Source organism: Caloenas nicobarica, chromosome 11 (assembly GCF_036013445.1).
Source record: "Caloenas nicobarica isolate bCalNic1 chromosome 11, bCalNic1.hap1, whole genome shotgun sequence".
NCBI classification, from domain to species: Eukaryota; Metazoa; Chordata; class Aves; order Columbiformes; family Columbidae; genus Caloenas; species Caloenas nicobarica.
In genome coordinates, this window is record NC_088255.1 from 12,968,911 (window position 1) to 12,986,166 (window position 17,256).

At 44.4% G+C, this 17,256-nt stretch overlaps 1 protein-coding gene across 9 annotated transcripts in view; it reads left to right on the plus strand.

The window, feature by feature from the left end:
- The window catches only part of FOXP1 (forkhead box P1), a 384,901-nt gene that overhangs the window by 269,155 nt on the left and 98,490 nt on the right, over window positions 1–17,256 (plus strand). For all 9 annotated transcript variants that reach the window (XM_065642236.1, XM_065642235.1, XM_065642240.1 and 6 more), the window contains one exon: window positions 4,467–4,592. In XM_065642236.1, coding sequence (XP_065498308.1) covers window positions 4,467–4,592 — 126 coding nt within the window. The remainder of the gene's footprint in view (window positions 1–4,466; window positions 4,593–17,256) is intronic.

Consider the following 17,256-nt stretch of genomic DNA (forward strand, 5'->3'; position numbering starts at 1 on the left):
GTGCTGTTGAAATTTTTTCTGGGTAAGGTGTCACCCAGTGTTGGCTCCAAAATACCAATGTCTCTAAAGTACAGCATTTCAGTTGCCTTCTTACTAATCTGTGTTTTACGCCAGCAAATCTCCTTATCTCTGGGTGATTTCCTAATGGATAAGAAAATAGCTCGGGAGTTCATTTACTGTATCTTGCATTTAGGCGTCGCACTGAGCAGAATCAAGATGACTCGGTTGGTAGTGAGCCTTTTACTGATTGTCGTCCTTTCAGATCCCTGTTGATAGTGACCAAACTCATGGCACTCAGAAGATGCGCTTGCTAAGGGACACTTTTCTTCCTCTTCCTTCAGTAGGTGGGAAGATTTCCTATTTGTATTTTGGTGCAGAGAGGAGGACGATTGCTGATGTTGTGTGATTAACTGCCGCAGGCCAGGATTGGCGTCTGGGTTCACCCAAGCAGCCATGCCCAGGCTTTCGGGGTCTTTGAACAGCTCAGATAGGCTGTAATGCAGTTGCTGGTAATCACGGTCCCAGATATCTGAAGGACCTCTGTGGTTTTCGAGGTCCTGGTGTCTCTACCTGCTGGTCCTCTGAAGGAGAACTCAGTTGCCTGGGTTCACAATCACAAGCTGTTTCACGACAGCCCCTGGCAATTGTTCACTTGCAGAAGTGCAAGCACGTGGTGGAGATTGAGGATGTAACTATGGCAGTGAGGAGGAATGTGTGAAAAGAGCTTGGAGATGTCAGAGCACCCGCTCGTGAGGAGAGGGCCACGTTAGCAGAGCTGTTGGCTAGCGGTAAACAGTCCTGGCACCCTTGTTTCAGGACTTGGCAGGAGCAGGAGTTGAACCAAGTCCAGCTTTACTCTCTACTGCCTGTTCAGTAAGTTGAGGACAAGGCAGATGATTAAGGAAATGTGGGGAAACTGCTACAGAAGCTTTTGGAAAGATAAGAGACTTTGGTCTCCATGTCTGACAGTCTGGCACTTCTCACTAGCGTTGAATTCACATGCAAATCAAAGGCAACATCTACTCCCACAGGAAGCTTTATTAATGTACAGGCCTGCTTGCGAATCTCGGTGCTGGTGGAGGTTGTGGGACTGACTTCACTCTCAGATTATTCCCGGTCTGTCCTCGGCTGAGCGCTGTGCAGCATCGGCAGCCTCAGCGGGGCTCCCACGCCGGCATCCAGCCGTGGGCTCCACGCGGGAGCAGTTCCTGCGTGGAACCAGAGAAGGGGGTAGAGGCGACACGCTTGTCGGCTTGGATTAAACAGGACGTGCCGGCGTAATGAGGGCAGGTATCCTCCGGGCTCGAACCAAGATCAGCAAATTAATTTCGTGGAGGCTCTCCAAATGAGCTTGAAGTATTTTGCATAGAAGAGGAAAGAGGGCTGGTGCTTCCCATACCGAGCTAGCCGTCTTTCTTCTACACATCCCGTTGTAAGGAGCGCGGTTGAGACTTCGAACTGGCAGGGGTAGTGCTTGGTCTGAGGCTGGAGAGAAGAAAGGCTGAGCAAGGCGATGTGGAAAGGCAAAGGGGCTTGGGATCTCTGGGTTTGCCGTACCACCAAGGATGCAGCAGCTACTTGATGCAGATGTTCAGTAAGAACCAGACCTGAGCTATAAACAGCCTTCCGCATCTTAAACCCAAGCTTGTCTGATGCTTAGCTTTTATTGCTGTCAGTTATTTATAAGGAGAAGAGTGAAATCTTGAGAGAAGAGACACGGGAAATGCCATTTTGAGCTGCAATCCCCTGAGCTGTCAGCTTGCCGCCATCTCACCTGTGCCTCTTTTTTCTCCCTTTGCTGTTCCTGTCCACCTCTCCTTGTATCCATGATGCTCCCTCTAGTCAACTCATTTCTTACTCTCATTCTCTTTTAATCCTTCCCTCCCCGTTCCGCCCTCCATGCTGGGTCCTGCCTCTCACCACCGCTGGTCCCACCAGATCTCAGCGCCAGGACAAGTGCCAGCCAGACCTGGGGCAGGGAGGTGTGGGTGTCACCTCGAGTGGAGAAGCCTGCACAAGGGTGGGTGTCTGGGGATGTGGGTGCTGTGCAGGTGGGGCTGGAGTGGGGACGGAGCTCTGGCTTTGCTCCATCAGAGCCTTGCCGTTGTGAGCCTGGCCGGAGGGCAGAGATCTTCATCGGCGTGGGGCCAGGAACGGTGAGAGCCGGTGGTGGCAGCTGCCCGGAGCTCCGTGGCCAGCTCCAGTAGAAAGCAGGCGTTTCTTGCATGGCTACTTGTTCTGGGGATCTTCAAAAATTTCTGGCAGCCAATTTTAGTTGTGCAACCTCTCAGCTGCCAGAACGGATAGAATATGATCATATCACATGAAATGCATTCGGGGTCTGCTATAGCAACTGTATTTCAAAGAGACAACACATATGGTGACTGGTTCTTTTTGGAATAATATCTATAAGTTGATGATGTTTTATTCAAAAAGGCTGTAGCTTGAAAGGTTAGGGATGTTCTGGTTGTTTAGTGTACGATTAAAGAAAGGCTTCTGTGGTTTTTTTGGCCTATTGAATCTAATTACTGGGAACTAAAATGATCATTTGATTGCACATTTACCTGGAATTATTCTTCTGCAGAGCCAGTCTTAATAATACATAATAATATGTTGCGCTTGTACTGTATAGCGCTGCTTGTCTGAGCAACTCAGAGTGCTTTACAAGTATTCATTAATTAAATAAGCCATACAACACCCCTGTTAAGTAGGTGAGTATTTGTTGCCCGTCCCCTTAAGTCTTGTGGGTTTTATTTCTGCTGCCTCTGCCCACCCTTGAGGATGCTTTAACAGCTAAATAAGCTAATTTAATAAAAATAACTTTTTTTTTTAGTTATACTTAGCATAAAGGTTTCCTTTGTTGCATTGTATTAACTGGTAGGCTGTAGGGTCTTCTGGTTCTTGACGCTGAACTGATGACGGGTGCGGCTGTGTGTGCGGGAGCACAGACGCTGCCGCCCCCCTGCACGTCCCTGTGCCCGGCAGCTCCTCGCACCCCTCGCAGGGACATGGACCGTTTCAGGGAGGTTGCAGGTGCAGTGAGCTCCAGCCAGCTTGAAATGCAAAAATCTGATTTTACCTTCATTGCACCAAGCTCTGTTGGAAATCGCATCCTCCCTTAAAGAGTTTTTCTGATCCAGTGGAGACTTGTTATTAAATTTGAAAGGAGGGCTCGTTGCCAGAGTGCAGTAAGGTCTCTCCTCCCCCCTTGCCCTGGCGTGCGGGCCTGCAGCAGTGCTTCTTCGGCCCCCTGGGCTGCTGAATGTCCCTTCAAAAGTAAAAAGATGGGTCTAAGCCATAAAATAGCAAGGCTTTACTGGGGGGTGGCGGATCTGAGTTTGCAGTCCTTGGTGTCAAACTTTTCCCGGCAGTTCTGCGCTGAGATGAAACACTTTGCAACTTGGAGAAGCAAGTGAAACCCAAAGTGTATCTGACTCCTTAATTAAATAGGTATTAATTAAATCACTCAGAGAGCATACACAGTAGAAGTGGGGAAGGCTTTTTCCCTCCTTCCTTGTAGGCATCTTGCAAAGGGACTATTTTTCTTGTTTTACATTAATGAAGTCTTCAGCCTTCCCACTTTTCCACCTACACATGTACTGAACGTCTCCAAGGAGACCAAGAAAGCCCGAGTCCGGCGCTGGTGAATCCTCCTGGAGCAGCAGGCTTGGGTCCTGCCAGCGGAGCCTCAGCTGTGCCACAGCCCATCTTGCAGGGACCTGCTTCTTCCCTGCGGTCCCCTGACTGGGAGGGAGCCAGGACAGGGACTCGCTCCTGGTGCTGCTTTCCCCCATGTTTACTCTCTTCCTCGCTTTACCCCACCTGATGGAGAAATCAGGCCTCGTGGGGCAGCGGGCTCTAGTGCTGTGGGACGCTTTTCCCTTGCTTCGCACGAAATTTTGCAGTCATCCACCACCACGTGATGTTCTGCTCATGCTTTCGGGATCGTGTCCCTTGCCCCTCTGTCCCGTGAAGGCACACTGTCACTTTGCTTGTCTGACCCCTCCTATGCGAGTCCCTGCTGCTTAGTGATTTTTGAGGGGTGTGACGCTGTCCCCACTTTTTGTTGCATTTGCTCCAGCTCCTCACAGCTTCCCCAGCCTTTAGCACATGAGCTTGCCTGGTAGCAAGGAGGGGTATGAGCCTCCCCAAGCAGGGGTGGAAGATAACCATGCAGTGCTCACCACCGGGGTTTCTGCGGTTACTCGAGGTTCCCAGGCAGGAGCTGAACTTCAGGTGCTGCCCTTTTTCTCCATAGTCAAAATGGGAAATCCAGCCGTGGGATATCGCCCCATTGTGTGCAAGTACTGAGTTGTTTTTCGTGGAAACCACTGCTTTTCTCGGTGAAGGTGCTTTTGGAGTGGAGCGGTACCCCATGACCAAGGGGGATTCGATCCTGTGCTGTGTGCCTGGTTCCCCATGCCCTATCTGCCGTAAACTCAATTTTCAAACCTCTTTCCTCGCAGGCTCTCCAGGTGGCACGGCAGCTTCTACTGCAACAACAGCAGCAGCAGCAACAGCAGCAGCAGCAGCAGCAACAAGTTAGTGGATTAAAGTCTCCGAAGAGGAATGACAAACAGCCAGCCCTTCAGGTAAGGGGAGCCTGCGTGACTCCGCGAGGGGCTGGGGCTTGTAAAACCTGAATAAATGTGTCTTACTTGTGAACGCTGGGATGGGACCTTCAGGAGCTTCTTCCCAAGTCCACAGAGCGGTTGTGGCCGATGGAAGTGGTGTGAGGACCCGTGCTAGGTGCTCTTGAAAATCCCACCCACGGCATATTTATGAATCTTGAGTGTGTACTTTTATTAGCATCCCGTAGGGTTGGATCATGACAAAATGGAATAGCTTTTGTTACCCTGTCAGTGTGCATAGGAGATTTGCATTAACATTTCTGTTTGATTGCTGTTCCATTTGTAGTCTGTGTTCACTCAAACCGTTGATTTGCTGTGTCAAGGATATTGGGAAATACTAGGATATCATATCATCAGTGTGTTTTTTCCTCTTTTATTGTCTGCTGATTTATGGACATCTTCAGAAATAAAATCTAAATATTACTGGGCTTTGTGCTTTTATGAATTCAGAAAGCTAAAACCAATACAGCATTCCCAAACAGAAGACGTGTGCACACACAGGCGGCTTTGGAGTACATTCTGCTAGTCTTGCGGGATCAATCACGGGAGTTAAAGACAAGAAAGACCTATTAGGTCATGTATCACATTTTCCTTTTTTTTTTTTTTTTTTTCTATTCTAGTGTTAGAAATCCCAAGTGGTGGTGGGACTGCTATTATTTTCCTTCAGATGGTTTTCCATAACAAAGCACACGCTCAGGAACTTTCCACTTTAATTCCCTCCTCTTGCTCCAAGTAATACTGCTTCTATAAATACTGAGTCAGTCCCTTGCCTTGCCTCGTGTTCACACTTCTCAAACATCTGAGATACTAACACGTACTTGCCAGTTTTGGCAAATTATATGTATCTAGTTCTTTATGTATTTCATGAACTGGCACTTCTAGACCCTGACCACTTTGCAGCTGGTTATTGCTTTTATTACTGCTCTCTTTGCAATTGCAGCATGTCACTATATTTTTGATAATAAGTTACTGAATACAGCAGTTCGGCTGCAGTCACACAAAGCCCTGTAGCTGGGACATTTATCTTATCTCACTCTTTATATCTGATGCTTCAGCCTCTGTAGCCCCAAATTCTTTCTGTGGTGTGTTGTTTTTTTTTTTTCCTGCTTGTTGTCACAGCACATTGTCAAACTCATGTCTGTTTTGCTCTTTCTAATTTCTTTTTTAGTTTGATATACTATCACCATGAGTTCCCTGACAGCATTGCTGCTTCTCTTGCCTTTTGTATGTGCTTCAGATTATTTTCCTCCAAAAATACAGATCCTAGACTCTTTCAATATGTAGTAGAATATGGAAGGTAAAGCCAGCTTCACTAAAGGCCTTGACAGTGAAGTGAGAGGACCTGATTCTGCGGTTCTTACCTGAATAAATCTGATGGGGACTTCAAGGGGAGTTTTGCCCGAGCGAGAAATAGCTGTTAACTGCAGCCGTTGGCCCAGCGTGGACAACTTCTATCTTTCGTGTAGTGATTTCATCTTCAAAGCATTTTGCAAATACTAATCTCCAAAACATCCCCAGAAGGAAAGTCTGATAAGTAAGTAGTGTTATCCCAGTTCTGGACTGGGGAACGGAGGGAAGCAGGTTAAGTGACTTGCTTAGGATCACAGAGGGAGTTGGGATTGGAGGCAGGATTAAGATTCAAGAGTTCCTGGCTCCCACCCCCATGCTCAGGCTGCTGGACAACACCTCGCACATTTTATAGCCGAGCTATTATTCTTTTGGAAAGTATGAAGCATTTTGTCATTGGGCAAATATACGTTTTATTGTCAGCGTAGAGCGCCATAATCCAGAGCGTTACATTAATGCTTTCAAAAATATTTTATTTGGTAAATCCATAGCTGATCCATATGCCTTTTAATAGACTCTTCCACTGGGGACATTTTTAATGAGAGATTGTGCTGGCTAGGTCCAGTGTCAGGTACTAAAAGAAGTGCTTTGTTGTGCAGATGTCTTAAGAATAGCTCCAGAGGATGAAATATGACTGTGTTGACCTTTCAGCTGTGAGCTTATTTGTCAGGATTCAAATAAGTTGAAAGGATCAAACCAAACAGTTTCCGTAGTCAGACTGGGAATTGTGTTGCAGAGGTCAACAGTGAAGGCCACATTGCGGATTCCATAACATAGCCAATTGTTGGTATGTATTAAAGTACTGGAGCAGCTCCTGCAGTCAGAGACACAATTAAAATTCTAATTTATTAATGTATACAGAGACCTGGCCCAGCCTGTCACTCACTGATTCAAATGACTGCCCAGTCTTTTTTTTTTTTTTTTTTCCCCCACCCTCCTCGCTCCTGGTACTTTTGTGGTCTTAAGTGTACTAGAAGTTCTCTTGAATGTAACAGACCCTGAGTGCATCCCTGCAATGAAAATGTGTTGGTGAAAGGAAATGGTGGCGCTGGGGGTAGAATTTTTGAGTATAACTGCACCCGTGCAAGCACCCACACTCCCTCAGTTGGGTGGCGATACCTGTTGCTGCCAGTATGTAGAATAAATGTCAAGGGTGGTAGAAATGCTTCCGTTTTTCAAAAGTTTGCTTAAATAACGAAGCGAGTCATCTTTACACTTAGTTTATAAATATAGGTGTCTCATTCGATAGCCACAGCAAATAGCAGTTTTCTGGGGTTTTTTCCGACTAACAGACTTCGTGCATAACAAGAATACCATCAGTGTTGCTGATCTCCACTGTGCTTGGCGAGGACACTGGTGCAAAGCTCGCTAACGAGAGCTGCTTTTGCATGAAACGGGAGGAAGGGATGCCCTTCCCCGGGGTGCCGGTTCTCCCGGTCGGATGCTCGGTGGGAGCCCTGGGAGGGGAGGCTGGTGCGGTCCCGCGGGGGCTGAAGAGCCCCCTCCATCTGGGGCTCAGCACTCCAGCGCCGCCCGGCAGCCTTTGTCATGTAAACCCCGCCGCCGCAGACTGGTGCGGAAAATTAATCTAGTGTACGCTGTGTAGCTAATCTGTTATCGCCTCGTGGATAATTTCCTATATTCCTTCTTTATTCACTGATCAAATAGCCACGGTACTTAAATATATCCTGGCATCGTGGCTGCGCTGGGCCACGGTGCCTTCGGTAGCGTTTACATGACAATGGGCTCCAGCGACCGTCTGTGGGTTCTCTTGACCTTGAGAACTCTACCTGGAGACCTGCTTTTACCGAATTTTGAGCTATTTATTGTATAAGAACTTGGACACAGGAGTGGAGATGTGCTCTGCTGATAGTTGAAAAAAAAATAAATCTCCAAACACACGATGACTCACATTTTGAGCCTATCTCACACTGCCGCGCTTTATATTTGGCAGTGACCTCCGGTTTCACAGCCTGATGACACAAACAAAAGAAAATTGAAAGTTAAGGAATGGATTTAGTAACCAGCAGTCGGGAAAAGAATATAAAAAATATCAGCCCCCCCAAAATTACTGGAAGTGAAAAAAGACTAAAGCATGTTTGATAATATATTTGCCATAGACACTGGATTTCCTTGAGTCTCAGAAACAAATAATTTAACAGGCCAGGTATGCTGAGGATTTTGAAAATGTGCACATTTTTCCTGGCCAAGATAAATATATCTTTATATTAATAGATGTATTGATTAAAATTTGCAGCTTTAATTGCTGATGCTCTTAACGATTATTCATTTTTGTTCTTCAAGCATTTTAGTTGCTGGCAAGAGCACACAGATTGGAAACAAATCAAGAGACACATTTTCCCCCAAGAAAGTAAAAGTGCATGTGTGTTTTGGCAATACTAAAAATACAATTTTTTTTTAAAGGCGTAAATGTTATGTGTTGCATTGAGCTGAAAGCTGGATACTGGGCTGAAAACAGATTTAGGACGTCCAAGTCAGTATCTCGCAATTGAAACCCATCACTTGACTTTATGTGATTAAATGAGATTTGTTGTATGATAGTTAACCTCCGTGTGTTTGGAGAGAAGAAATAATGTCATTACTAAGATGGAAACTTTTGTTTTCAGTTGACAAAACAGAAAATAAATATTCCTTTTAAGTCACAGCCAAGAAAAGAATTTGGGTTTGGTTTAGATTTTCGGGGTGAGGCTGGGGGAGGCCGAGAGGACAGAGCTGTCCTCGCCTCTGCATACCGCTGCTTTTTAAAGCAGCCTTTTGGCTGGGCTTTTGTACAATTTAATTTGCATGCTATATTATCTTAATACTTCTTCCCAGTATCTTGAGAAATAGAAGAGGGCAAGAGGAAGAATTGCATTAATGTTGGGGGCAATTATTTTTGTTTTTTATGAAATTCTAAATCGTTAGCTCGACAATGTAATGAACACTGAAGGGCTGTCTCTGGTTTCACTTGGAGCACACAAGGACCAGGTTATGTAGCCTCAGGTTTTACATGCAGTGTACTCATTTTACATAGTGGTAAATGCAACAACTGGCAGAGAAATTATGTCTCGGCAGATAATTTGGGAGGGGGAATAAATTTTCAAGTGCATTTATTCTATTTGTATGAGTGTCTCTCACTCCTAAAAATGGGAGTCGATCTGAATTTGGCCTCAGCCAAGCCACTGGGAATTTTGCCACCACCTCTGGTTGGGTTGAGGCTTCACTTCTGCAGACTTTAAATAGTTTACCTATGAAAATTGCACTTGAATCTTTATTTTTTTATTTTTACTTCGGAAATAAAGCCAAGTTGAGTTTTGCTGATTTCTACCAAAGGACCCATAACTCATCCCTGAGCCCAGTTATACCTGTTAGTCAGTTCTTGGAATATGCCTGTGAAGTGCAAATGTCATCCACCCCACAAACAGACCAAACCTGAGTCAGGTCGTCAAAATTACATGATCAGCTTGAAAATTTTGATACTAACGTTTTTTTTCAGTGAAACTTGTGTGCCTTTTTTTGCTGCCCTTTTATATTTTTTGAAAGCCTTCAGTATTCAGTTTTTCCAGCTTTTCAGACTGAGCAGAAAGGTGACAAACACAGTTGTTTTTCTGAAAGAAGTCGATGATTGTCCTGTAATTGCATGATTCAAAAAAACCACGGCTTCTAGGAAAATACCAATATATTGGGAGAGCTAGCAGTGTGAGGTGCTATCAGCAAATATGATTATTCTCATTTTAGAGCTGTGTAAACCCTGGCAGAGAGGTGTTAAGTGACTTGCCCAAGGTCAGAGAGCTGCAGATCTTCAGTGGTGTTGAGGTGTGCGGGTTCCGCCGGGGTATGTGGGGATTTGGCATCTGCACGTTTTAAAGACGTCGGGGCTGAGGTGCAAAAACTGAAAAGAGAAGCCGAAGCCAGGACCCCTCATTTCCAGCTCTCTGTCTTGGTAGAGCACCCTGAGTATAATCTTCTAGCGGGTTTTCTGCTTTGATATTAAACATTTAGAGAATAATGGTTTAAAAAAAAGAAAAAAAAAATATTTCTAGCCAGGTTGGGCCGTGGGGCTGGCTGTGCCGGGGTCCGGCTGTGTGTTACCCACCTCGGGGAAGGGGAAAACAAATGAAACCTTCCTGACTGGTCAGAAATGTGTAAATTGCTGACAAAATGACACATGTAATTAAGAGTGCTCCTGCCATTTTACCTTGTGGTTTACACCTACAGTGTTGAAAAAAGAGAGTGACTCCCACCTCGCTAATTACCATTATCACTGAAATGGTAGGGTTTGAGTCATTAGTTCCATGTGCATTTAATTAGAGGAAGGCTGAAATTGGATTTAACTTATTACTTTTTCATGGATCACTTTCTTGTCATCACTTCAAATTGGATTGCAGCCCCAGGTAACTAATTATGAGCGCCACAGGATCAAGAGTGAAAAAAAGGTAATTAGGAATAACACTGTTGGACCCTTGCTGGTAGTCCACTTGTGCTGGGGAAGAAATGAGAGCGGTATTTTGTAGTATTACAGATTAGGGAGTTAAAGGTATGCACTGCTGCTAGGGATGATGGGAGACTGCCCCCTCCTATAGCGGTTTATATGATGTACAGCTGGGTTGAAGATGTTATAGCGACATGGTTCCACAATCAGCTCCTTAATACCGAGATTAAACTTGTAAAAGCAACAGATCGGTTGTAGGTATGAGGCATCTCGACAACCGGGCGGTCAGGGGTCCCTACGCTGTGATCTTGCTGGCGCTGCCGAGGCACCGTCGAGCCACGGCACGGAGCGGTTTAAGTACAGCGAGCTGGAATTGATAACAAATTAATGAACATATTAATGATCCGAAAAGATTGTTCATATCCGTCAGGGAGATATATCAATCAAGAGAACAACGGTGAGGTTGATGATGTGTATGTCAGGAATGTAGCTGGCGGTGCTGCCCTGATAAAATCAGGGCTTGCTTCTCTTTTGTTTGCTGGAGAGGTTTCTTTTTGTTTTGCTTTTTGTGGGGAGGGCTTGCTTGGTTGGTTTGTCTTTTTTTTTTTTGGATCTTGTAGGTATGATTGCCAAGTTCTGCTTCTTCAGAAAATACTTTAAAACAAATTGTTTTATTTCCATGTGCAGAACAGAGTTCAGAACTGCAAGTAATCAATTTTATTGACACAGTCTGGAAAAAAAAAAGTTGATGAGAGTTCAAGGATGTGAAAAGATTGAAATTTCAGAGTACCCAGCACTGAGTGTAGGAAAATTTCAGAAGTAGTTTCATTAAGCAAAGAAATCTATTGTGTAGGGATCTGCAAGAGGAAAGTCTGCTCTTGGACCTAGTGATATTACAAGGAGGCTGCGGCAGCTGATTTTTGCCCTTAGAAGAGGAAAAGTTTCTTAATTTCTCTTAGTAGTGAATCACAGTTCAAAGGCTAGCACAATTTCCTTAAGTTGTTTAAAATGGCTTTTAATGCTCTGTTAATGTAGGCAAATATTTGTGACTCAGTGTTGGGTAAGTGATGCTTGCTCATTATTTCCTGACGCAACAAAGTGTAGGAAATTATGTGAACACCATGCAGAGATGCTAGATACACTTAAGAGTAACAAAATTCAGTTACGGAAATTAAGTCTCTCTCATTTACTTGACATTACAAAATAAATCTAGAGATTAAAAGGTATTACCTTTAATACAGAAAAAGAGAATCTCCTTTAATACATCTCAATTTGATTTACAGTTTTTATACATAATATTCATCTGTGGTTGAAAAGGGGGCAACCTAAGGTCGAGTGATGTAGTGTTTCCATTTTTCCATATGAGTCTTACTGTGTGTGATAAAAGCAAACTCCTTTATTTTGTCAGTCTGCAGGAATTTCTGATGAAGTGCAGGGGTCACTTTTCTGTCAATTTGAGTAGGCAGCATTTTTGAACTACTGTTTTCCACCCCCCCCCGCCGCCCGGCTCCTACAAACCGTGGCCCTGATCTGACACACATGTGCACACACACACACTTAACGTGCTGCAGTCTGCAACTTATTAGTGCTCGGCGCTGGAGCCTGTCCAGTGGTTAGAAAACGTCCCGAAGCCGAGAAGAGCAGGAGTGGGGGCAAGTGCCATCCAACAGAAGTGACAACGAGGGGCAGTCCGGCCCCGCCTGGCAAAACGCCCGGGCTGGAAAACCAGCTGAGATAGTCAAACGCAGGAAGATTGACGCGGTGCATCTGGGAAACGCTCAAAAAGTTGGGTTCTTGAAAAAATTACCTTCTGTGATCGCACGACATCATCTGTTTTCCTACAGAGATTGTTTATAACAGGGTTTTCAAGCACTTGTCAAATAACCAGGAGTGAAGGAAACAGGCTAAAAATCTCTTACCGTTCAGATGAGTCCTGGCGTAGTTGGGGAAAAAACAAACTCTCGTCACAGAAATCCGCAGCTCCCCCAGTCCGAGGGTGCCTGGGAGAGGGAAAAAAGGAAACTATTCGTCAAAAGCGACACGGCGAGTACTTGTGGAGCGCAGGGTGTAGGTTGGGGGAGGTGGGACGCCGGGCGATGTGAGCGGCGATGTCATGACGGGAGTCGCGAGGTGAAGTCATACCTAGAAACTGGTTTTTGTGTTGCTTAGCTTTTGTTACTTAGCTGTGATATCATGGGCAAAATATTATAAACACATCATGGCTATAGCTTGCTTGTGTAACAAAAGATCAGGAACTTTTATTAAGTTTGTTTTCCTTGTCATATTGTAAAAATTTATTATGTGTACTGTGTATATTAGAAACAGATTCGGGTAATTCTGTCTAAATGAAGTCATCCCAGCTATTTCCAGACTGTCTGTTTTTGGTTGTGAATAATTTTCATACATCAGATGGTTGTCATATTTAGTAGCTCTCTACATTTTAAATAGGACATATCCCATTTTGAACTTCCACGGACTTTAGCCGCCTCTAATGTTCAAGGCAGGAGTGTGTTCAAGCGCTGCCCGGGGCCGGGCAGGGCTGGGCCGGTGCTGGAGGGTTCCCTCGCCTTTCTGCATCAAAATAACACATTTTTAACAACTGCAGCAGTACTTGTGGCTTTCAGCAGCACGCGCTGGGGAAGAGCTTGCCAGGTACCCATTTCAGCTTGTCCCTTTGTGTTCACACTTTGCAACAAATACGTTTAAAAAAAACCCCAACACTAAAAAGTACTATGTATCAAAAATCTCTTCCGATGAAAGAAAAAAACCCCACGCATTCTTTAAGAGATTTAACAGAAGTGTGAAAGAAGTTAATGTTTAAATGTTTAATGTTTAAATTTAAATCGCTTACACATCTACATAGCAGCTAAGTTACTGTGACTTTATTTTTTTTTTTTTTTTTTTTTTTTAATCCTCAAGGCAAAGTTTCTTTAGTCAGCGTGGGGAAGCTCTGGTGTTCCTCATGCGCCAACCAAGAGGAGTGTACACCGGAGGAATCTGCAGTGATGATCACGGAGCAGAATTTTGCCCTAGAACCGTCAACTTTGCCAGAAATACTTGAGTTACAGCAATTTGTTTAAAAAGAAAGGAAAAAAAGAAAAGAGACAAGAGAGAAGGCATTTTGATCTAGCTTTCTTGAGCAGGAGGAGAGCAGCTGTTTGCCTCATGTGTTTAAATCTCTAGAGCTAATATTGAAGTTTCAGGGCAACAAGTGCAACATAACAGAATAAGTAGAAACTAAACCCAGGGAAACAATTGGAGATGCCGCTTGGATGTGGCTCTGGAGCTTGACAGTTTTACAGCTATGTCGTCAGGTTGGCAAAATGTTCTTGCGATGTGTACAAAGGAAAGGCTGTTGTGTCGCTGGAATGTTTTTATTTTCCTGATAAGCGTAATCTGCCTTTTATAAATTACTAATCTATTTAAGGTATAACATTAATGGCACATAATCTCAGATCATTGAAAGCCTAGAAAATTGAAGTAGACCGAAGGCACAAGAAAGAAATGTCCATCGTTGTCAGGATGAAGTTCGATGAAGCGTGGATAAGATGGAATAGATTATTAAATAAACTTTGAGAGAAAATGGAAAAGGCACCGAAATCTCTCATTTTGAAAGGAATTAGTTTACTTGATTATATGCAACTGTATCACACTCAGGAAAGTATAAGACAAATGAAAGCAAAACAAAATTTAATTGAGCTATTATTTTGCAGACTTTGGCTCCATTTCAGACAGTCTAATCAAATTGTGCTTTGCTCAAATAACTAATGTTAAATGCAGTCTACCAACAGATGTTTAAACAGAGACTAATTGGAAAATCTACATCCTGGGTTTAACGTGTCTAGCTGAGAAAATTTTGAAATGGTGTTTCGAAGCAAGGTGGGAAGATGACGGGAGGAGTTCAGGTAGCGATGGGTGTCAGAGAGCAGCTGTGCCCGACCTGGGGCTGCTGAGGTGTCCGGTGCTGTACCTTGGTGCCGTTTGCCCCTCAGAAAATTGTCCTCCATCGTGTTACACCACGGGAGTCGTGCGGCAGCTCTGTAGCTGGGGCCGTGTGTCAGTGTGCATTGGGGACACGAGCACACAGCCTGAGGGTGTTTAAAGCGGTACGTGTGGTTATCTAATCTCAAGGCTTTCTTGCCAGTCCCGTCCGTTTGGCGTTTTTTAAGCGGTACGAATTCAAATAGTGTGTTGCTTTAAGTTATTAACCTGTGCGGCACATCTCAACGTTGAGCCTTTTACAACACACCTGTGCAGCCGCATGGAGCTCTTGGCTGGGTTGCATCCTGGGGTTAAAGAGCTTGAGCCAGGTTTGTCCTGGCTGCAAGCGACAACCACCTGGGAAGTACGATGGAGTCACGGGATCCCACTGAGATGGGGATAACTTCCTACCTCGGATTTTTCCTTCAAATCGGTTTAACACTGAAGTCACTCCAGTAGTACCAAGGTGATCAGTGTTTGCCCAGCAGTAGCGATCACACCCACCGTAATTTCTTGGCAGGATGGTTGCTTTTGTGCACTTTGCTGCTCATCAAGACTTTGAGCTGAAGAGTTACTCATGGTTCGCGTCCCGGGCTTTGAGCAGGTTTGATTTGTGTTGTGCACATTTCCACATTTGCTGTGGAAAATTTCTATCCCAAGGACTTTGTTGTCCTAGGGAATGGTGTTTTGTCCATTCAGAAAACTTTTCAAAGAAACCCTTTTGTTATCTGCACAGCCATGAAGCAGAAGGCAAAAATCAGAAACACTTGTGAAAAATATCCCATCTTTTATTGGGAGGAAAAAAAAAATCAGTAGAAGTGCTTTGGCTAACTCTTAATAGCTCGGATAAAGATACAAAGCAAACCTGTTGGGAGGCACCAATAGCCAGCCCAGCCCGTTGTTTCATAGCCACAGTGCAAATTTAGTAATTTTAATCTTGTTGGTTTTGCTTGCAAGAATAGATGCATGAAGACCTGCTTGTTGGTGATCTGTCACCATTGTCACTGGCCGTGTTGTTAATTGATGAACCTCCCAGCTCCGTCCCATGAACGCTCTTCAGACCAAGGTGGCAGCCTCTCGCCCAGCGCCGGGTTGTAACCCGTGCCTCTGTTCCGTGTGGTTTTCTTCATGGTGTGGTTACTCTGGGATAAAAGTGAGATGCAACTTGCTGAGTGATCTGTAAAGTGTATTTGAGAAGCCTGTCTGGCTCTTGCAGAGGTTTGCCTGCTGTTGTCCCAGGAAAGTGGCTCCTCGGGTTAGTGCTGGTGTTGTACAGGCTTAATAGCCAGTATATAGTGGGGAGCAGCCAATCTGAGTGTAAAAAAAAAAATAATAATGCATATATATATATATATATTTTTCCAAATTTACCAATTGGAACCCTACAAAAGACAGATTATATTTTACGGCTTGTAAACAGCAGGGCAGATATTTCAGGAGAACTGCAGACAGCTGTAATTTTATGAATGTGCACAAATTACTTGGAAAACAAATATTCCTCTGCCTACACAGCTGTATTCACAACCGTGGACGAGAATGCCTTTTGCATGATGCTCATGCCTGGTTCTATGGAATATAATAATGCTCAAATAAAGGAAATGTGATTTAAAAATGAAGTCAGAATTAATACTCGCTGTGAAAACCTTTATTACTGGCTGAGGTGTTGGCACGGGAATGGATAAACCACTTCAGGAAAAACGAGAACTAACCAAAGCATTTATTTATACTCAGAGCAAGAGCTGAATGCTCAGACTTTTGTAGTGGAGACGAACATGCCGGTGTCTTCCAGAGATGCCGAATGCTGTCTATGCGATCGCAGAGGGTAAACGTTACGCTGGATTTGGTGGTTGCAGAGGTCTGTGGGGCTGCGTGTGTGGGGAGGAGACGGGGCTGCGGGTCAGTGTCGTGCTCAGCCCTTTTCTTCCCAATTACCCGCACCCAGGTGGGTTTGCAGAACAAAACTGAGGTGTCATTCACGTTGTTTAACTGCGTGCCGGCGGTTCCTTCTGTTTTTCCTTTTACCGTGTGATAACGAGTTTATACAGGGAAGTATGAATAACAAGAGAGAAGGCAACAAAAATCCCCAAAGTGAAAACAAGGCCAAGCAAGAAGGAGCAAAGCACAAGTTGGCAAGAGCCAAAGGCCTTGCATTGATTTCACTTCTAGCTTCTGTGTTTATTCAAAGGTTGTGGATACAGGTTAACTTCCTTTGCTCAATATTTATTGCAACGTTACTTGTCTTAAACTGGAACAATGAGAACTTTGTTGATTGGGTTAAGAGATTGTCCCATTTTATTCGATCTCCTGCGTCTCTCTCCGTATCTGCAGGTTTTAAGCAGTTTATTTTAATTTCAGATTTCTAACCCTCCGTCGTGAATCGCTGCTGTGCCACTGGCAGCAGCACTTGAGGGGCTATTGTTTGTCTTTTCAAAGTGGTGGGAGCACACAGCCAAGCCCTTCGCTTCTCTGAAACCTGACCTTCCTTGATGATATTACACCCTGCAGGTTCGGAGCAGGATAAACATTTTAAAGGACGTGAGAAATATCGGATAGGTTATTTTTCATCAGAAAAGGTTGTAGAAATATTCTGCATGAGACTTAAAAATAGGAGGAAAAAAGCCATCGTGGCAATAGTTACTTTTCAGTTTGACGGCCATCAAAGGTGCTGCCCAAATCAATTAATAGGAGAGTGAATGCCTCCTCACGATTAACCATGCTAACCCTTGAGCAGAAAATCAGTAAAGTCTCAGTGTAGTGAATGATGACTCTACTGATTTCACCGTAGTTTAGCGATGGCAATGATTTTGGTGCTATTAGGAGCAGACCCATCCTGGACAGTCTCCCAGTCTGTGGTGTTTGGAAGTT